Source organism: Etheostoma spectabile, chromosome 20 (genome assembly GCF_008692095.1).
Source record: "Etheostoma spectabile isolate EspeVRDwgs_2016 chromosome 20, UIUC_Espe_1.0, whole genome shotgun sequence".
Lineage (NCBI taxonomy): Eukaryota > Metazoa > Chordata > Actinopteri > Perciformes > Percidae > Etheostoma > Etheostoma spectabile.
Window position 1 is genome coordinate 13,695,904 of NC_045752.1, and position 6,568 is coordinate 13,702,471.

The 6,568-nt window shown below is 41.0% G+C and overlaps 1 protein-coding gene across 1 annotated transcript; it reads right to left on the bottom strand.

The window, feature by feature from the left end:
* Window positions 1-238: 238 nt before the first annotated feature.
* Window positions 239-4,913, bottom strand: pax1a (paired box 1a). The gene is made up of 5 exons (XM_032500605.1): window positions 4,610-4,913; window positions 3,318-3,947; window positions 2,181-2,314; window positions 1,445-1,658; window positions 239-882 (listed from the first exon to the last, which is right to left on the bottom strand). Exons 1-5 carry the CDS (start codon window positions 4,611-4,613, stop codon window positions 782-784), a joined length of 1,083 nt encoding a protein of 360 aa, XP_032356496.1. The 5' UTR covers window positions 4,614-4,913; the 3' UTR covers window positions 239-781.
* Window positions 4,914-6,568: the final 1,655 nt, after the last annotated feature.

Sequence of the window (6,568 nt, forward strand, 5' to 3'; positions counted from 1 at the left end):
TCTTTCCATTTGGAAAACCGACAACAATTGGTAAACCCCTTCAAGACATTAACAAAACTCATTTTTTGAAGTTAGGGAGCCGATACTTTATCAGAGAAACTTAAATTTCCTGGATTTTAAGCTGATATCATCATCACCTAACTTCCAAAATTTAGACATTAACCAACGCAATGAACCAAACAATATACTTCGTGCCCTTCATGGATCTCTAATGAAACATATAAACTAGGAACACATGGCATTTAAGACAGCCTTTATTTTTTTTTAATATTCACAACGAAATTATAAAAATATATAATTAAAGCTTTGGCAAATATTTTACATTTAGACAATTTACCTCTTTGTTCACATAGTTGAGTTACTGTAGAATCGAGTTCATGGCCACAAATTATGATAATATAATATATGGCGGATTACAGAGTAGCCCTTTGTTTTTTTTTATAATTAAACATCAATGACAGAGTGGACTGACAAAATGTATGTATTTAAAGATAAAAAAAACTGAAGTCTCCATAAGAGAATATACAGTCTAGCAACATGAAGTATTTCAAAAAACTGGGAGGGGAAACACCGATACATCCATGCAAGCTTACATTCATATGGCCATAGGGCCGATAAAGCTATTGGCTACTGTATTCATAACGAATGTGAATGGGCCTGTGTTTGACTGTAAGCTGCAAACACTCGGAGAAACGATCCGTTAGTGTTCAGACTTACTGTTGGAGTTGTTGAAAAGAGTTCAGTTAAATGGGTTTGGTAATTAAGGTGGCGTAAATCCCGGTTATGATGATGATGAGGTAGGGAGACTGAGTCCATGCACACTGTTCAAGTCTTCATGCTGCTGCTGCTGCTTACTCAGAGGAGTGGGCGGTTTTCTGTCTCCTACACAACACAAACAAGAAATGTAGTTCACCTGTGCACGCCATTTCGAGTCACATTATTATTTACACCTTGATATAAATAAAATAAAATAAAGTTATTTCACCTACAAGTTAGAGCAGATCTCAAACGATCAGACTATTCAGAAATACACAAACAAGCAGTCTTTTTAACACTGAATGAAAGCTTCTCTTCCATTTGATGTGTGTAAAAATGTCCCCGGACCACCTGGTAGGCCAATTCTGGAAGGTCAAGATTTAAGGATTGACATGTAATTACGTTTCATTTGGGATTTGGTAAATGTTTACACTCGTTGCAGTCGTTGTTTATTGCGAAAGAGTGTGCGTGAGAAAGGCACGGTGGAGGTACAAAGACTGTACGGTCCTCTGCGGACATAAAGACTATTAAATAATAACACTAATATACATTTTGCACTGTACAAAATACATTAAAATATAAAACAACTGTATCAAGTATCATGTATAAAGAGAATTTTTTTTCCCACATCTGTCACCAGTTTTTACATTAAACTGTGCTGCCAGTCCCACTCTATCTCGCTCCGTACCTTCTCGGGCCTGATGCTTGAAGGTCATCGGCGAGTGGATCTCCCCTGCATGCATGCTCATCCCGCCGCCTGGGTGGGACAGGGTCGGGCTCTGCGTCTGCCAGTGGTGGTGGCCCGGGGCCACGTATCCCCCTGCTGCTCCACTGTACACCCCGTACTGGTTGGTGGGAGAGTAAGCACACGCCGAGACATAACTGGACAGTGTCGAGGAGGGCTGCAGGCAAACAGATAAGACACAGACAAAATAAGCACGACAAAACCCCAAACGCACATCGCTTATACATGTATCTGACAGTGACATGTGGCCTCCAGCAGTGCTTCTCAAAGACTGTGTCTGAGTAGGTTAGAGGAATATAGTGCATTCACTCTAATTGAATTCTCCATTTATAAGACTAAGTAGAGTATGTTTACACAGATGGATTCCGTCTGTCTGTCTCCGTCCTTAAACAGAACATTTAATCAACAGTCACAAAACTCCCTCGAGTCTCAGGGCTAGAATCTTATCAAGCAGAGTTCTGTGGCCTTATGTGACTCAGTCTGAGGGTCCCCAGATATGGAAACTTTTCACAACTCTGCCACAGACTTTTGTAGCGAGAGCTCTTATTTGAAGGCCTCTGCCCATTTTGGCACTAAACATGTATCCTGACAAGAAAATTGTGCAATTTTAGCAATGCAGAGTGAACAGAGTTGGTGTGGAAACGTTACAGGCTGTACACGTGTTCAGATATGTTTTTACCTGAGCGTATTTTATGTCGGCGTCTATGGCTGATTTGTCAATCCCGTTGACCGTGTGAGCAGCGGGGAAAGCTGCTCTGTTGACGCTACTCCAGTCCTCCATTTTTGGTGGATATCCCTCCGCCCCAGCAATGGCTGATTTAAAAAAAACAGTAACTTCATGTCAAAGATGTAGAAAACGTAAAAATGCTTTAAGCAACGCAGTCCTATTTAGCCTTATAATTAACGATATCAATTATAGACACATTTAAAGCGCTTTACGCATGAGCATTTCTAGGCAATAAAACACATTTAATTTCCAAAACAGCAGGCCTATGTAAAATTATTTTGAAGTTAGGGTAAATCAATCAACAATTATAATATAAAATATCTAAAATAATATAATTATCAAGTGCGTAATTGTTTGTGTTACGTGTGTATTATAAAATAGCCCTGGGTCTGTGACAAAATACCCAGACAAATACAAAACAGAACACAAAAAAAACGATAAAGTTGGAAGGAAACAAAATTTTATTACCTATTATAAATATTATTTTCTTATTTAAACATGTATATTAATACAAATGTAGGGTTATCGTTTAAAACCTTGTATGTTATGTTTGCGTAAAAGAAGCAACATTCTCGTAAAAATAGGTTTACAGCATCGAGCTATTTCTATTAGAAAAAAAGAGTTAAAATTTTAATTTTGCACACATTTTATATAATTGACGTTGGACCTTTGGGCAAAAAAAACACTGGGCCACGCGACTAAACACTCGATAAAAACAGACTAAAGGACCAGAAAGGCAAATAATTAATGGTTGTAATGACTAATTGAGGGATTAGAAGGGATATAGCAGGTGAGCAAGGTGTTTGCAAATGCATCATCCATGAAAAGGCCTTTTGAGAGTGGCCTTATTCTTTCTGGCTGAATGGTGAACACGGAGGCCAAACTTCTAATGGACACATTGTCCAGGCTGTTGCCTGAACCGGTTGTACGGAATGCTATGGCGATTCATCATGTGAAATAACACACTGATAACCAGCTGCACAGGTTTATTAAGCTCTGATGTGAGGACAGTGAGAGCTAAAAGCTTGTGGCACAGAAACGCACAGGCCTACGATATCTCCCAGAGCAGAAAGTGCTTGTTTTCCTCACCTGCAGGATCCATGAAGGCTCGTATACCGAGGATGTTGCTGACGGTGTGTGCAGAAGGCCAGCCCCTGGATATGCTCATATGTCCAGCCGTCATCGGTACTCCAGGAGGGCTGCCCATTTTAGTGCCAGTGGGCGACATGGTGTTGGGGTAGGAATAGGGGTATATGTGGTTGTAGGAGAGCCCGACCTGCGCGGAGGCTTGCTTACTGCTCTCATATTGGTTGGGCTGGGAGAGATTTCCAATTTTGTTGCGTAAAATCCTGCTGATTGAGCTAACCGACGGCACATTGTACTTGTCACAAACTCCATCTGCCAAAAGTCTGTCCCGGATCTCCCAGGCAAAGATCCCGGGGTCGCCTTGTTTGTATTCCCTGATATTTTTTACCACGTTAGGCGTCGTGACCCGTGGTTTGCTTCCACCGATGGCACCGGGTAAGATGGAGCCCGTCTCGTTGTACCTCGCCAAAATCTTGCTCACGCAGCCGTGGGAGACTCGGAGTTGCCGGCTTATATCGCAGGGTCTGATCCCGAGCTGAGCCAGCTCCACTATTCTTAACCGTATGGCATTGGGCAGTGGTCGCCCATTGACGAACACGCCGCCTAACTGGTTCACCTCTCCATAGTTTTGCTCTGCAGGAGAATAGAGATACACATGTCACATTTTTACATTGCATGAATGCATTTCGGACATAGAGGCTATAGAAAATAAAATATAAACTCCTCATGTTGCTTTTTGAAATTCACATATTCTGCCACAAAATATAATTTCATAAAACTATTATATGTATTTATAATTAAGAAACAACTTTAAAAGCCTGCGTCGGTTTGACACAGACCAGCTTGTATAACATGTGTCAGCCAACACAGAGTGGTAACCTCTGGTTGGTACCCGCTATTTTGCAACTTTAAAAAAGTGTGTAATTATTTCTGGCTGAGTTTCCATTCCACTATCCCTGCGTACACAACAAAAAAACAGCATAAAAAATGGCGAGCTTGAGGAATTGACACTCGAGAGCTCTTCAAAGACATACTTGTCTTAGCATAATTGGTGGTGTGACTTCATTTAAGATGTAAAGCTTTAAACAATGCCTGCTGAACAGCTGGGAAAAAAATTCACCATGAAATCAACATGACAAGCTGTCGTCAAAAGACACTCTTCATTTGCGCTTTATCTGAACTTGAAGAAGAAAAAAGACAATGCTGATTTCTGCCCTTACGCAGGCGTGGTGCGCCTGGATACGCTTCCATAAGCTCCCTGCCAGTGAAGCATGCCGATGGTAACACGGGCTTACCCATTTGCCTATATTTTTCGAGATGCCGGGAAATATAGGTGTCCCTTCAAATGGCTGAATGTGTCCGAGCGAAGGCAGCGAAGAAAGGAGAACGGGAGGAATGAGCCCCAGAAAAGGAAAGGTAGACCTCTTAAAATCTCCACCGAGTGCAACGCGCCCCCTTCTCTTTTTGGAAACAAGTGACTTCAAGGTACACTGGCACCAAAGTGATCTTCATCCGATAAAAGCAAATTGGAGTTATCCTGGAGAGTCCGGCGTTTGCTGGAATTAATTTGACGCGTTCTCCACGTCAATCGTTGCTGTTATACGACGAGTCTCTGCTTAGGTTTCATTGGTCGTCCTGCGCAGGGAAATCTGTCAGCCAATGCAAACCCCATCCGGTTGGGGCCGTGCAGCCTCCTTGAATATTTTGCATATGGGAAGTTGCAGAAAGGAAAGCGTTTCATCCAACATGCAGCCTTCTGGTAAGGACCTATACATCATAAGAGATACATAGCCTACACTGGGATGACAGTGGAGAGTAAACCTTCCTGGACTGGTTACCAGTGTTTTATATTGCTAATATACAGTATGTGCATCACAGGGAATGCATGTTTGATATAACAAATAACATCAATACACCTGGAAGTTTGCCTGTGGATGAGACTGGCATGTTGACAATATGTGTATATTGTCCATTTGTGGCTATTTTAATTAAACCGTTTTAATACTTCATAAATAATATAGAGTATATATTTTTCTGCATAGCGGTTTATGAATTGACTATATAACGGCAGGGTTGGACAAAGTGAAGGTATCGAGTCATTTTGACCATCAGAGCAGAAGTTGCACACTAGCAACATGAGTATTTTTTTTATAAGCCAGTGTTGGAGCATCAAACATGAGAAAGAGCTCATGTAATCGATATCTCTGTAGATCGCAGAGCTCCCAGACTATGGTATATCGACTGGATGCCAGAGACTTACATTATCACAGCGTGTTTTCGGAGTTTCCTGTGGAAGTTTAGAAGGTATCGTTTATAAGCTCGCAAAACGTTACTTGTAAAACTTAACAGTCGACCCAATGGTATCAAGGTGCTGTGTCCTTATCCCACCACCACCACCACCCCACTCCTCTCTGTCTCCTGGCCACTTCACCATCCAGATCCAGGAGCAGGACACATGGAAAGTATCAGGTTGGGTCAGGGGAGCTGGGTGATGGAGATGCTAGTCGTGGACCCTTTTTTACGTCTGGCTTTATAGTTAATTCATATCTCATAATTGTGTGTTAGTAGTCTCTTTGAATGCATGTTGCCGAGTGGTGGCACACCAGAGGAAACGTAATCTGTTGCTGAATATGAGTGATGGTTTTAATGAGTTGTATTTTAGATCTTAGTCTCGTTCCGTCCGGGTCCCTGTCTCACTCACTCCCTGTCGGTCTGTCTCTCTCTCTCTGTCTTTTCTCCATTGCTTGACTGGCGGGACTCCCCTCGTGTGGACAACGTAGGAATTGCATGTTTCAATAGGAAATAAATTACATGTTTTAATATGGATAACAACATGAGAAGGTGCAACCCATATTTATATTATGTTTATAGTTTTGACTATATTACTATTTTTTTCCTGTATTATGCCTCTACAACTTTTTAATACTCTAATGTGTTCCTTTAGCATTTTTTTTGTCGTGTAAATGTTTGCATTGTATCATAGGCTGCAGTTGTTGTCTGATAGAATGTAATTGCATGTAACGAATGAAATGTCTGTTTTTAGACCTAAAACTTCTTTAGTTGAATACAAGAATGCGAGGAATACATGCAAACGTGGATGCAGTCTATACACTGGGAAATTTAATTTGCATTACTTAGTTGTTTATTTCTTTATTCACCTTTGCACGGATAAAAGGTTACAAATAAGCACAGTCTTTGACATCTAAAGTAATTTTTTTTGTGACTGATAAATTCAACATGTTTATTTTTTATTT

What these genes read in the sequence shown, in the direction of transcription:
- pax1a (XM_032500605.1), bottom strand. An exon ending in AGCCTTCATGGATCCTGCAG is followed by an intron (nt 2,315 to 3,317) that starts GTGAGGAAAACA and finishes TTTTTAAATCAG; the next exon opens with CCATTGCTGGGGCGGAGGGA. An exon ending in CAAGCATCAGGCCCGAGAAG is followed by an intron (nt 883 to 1,444) that starts GTACGGAGCGAG and finishes TGTGTTGTGTAG; the next exon opens with GAGACAGAAAACCGCCCACT.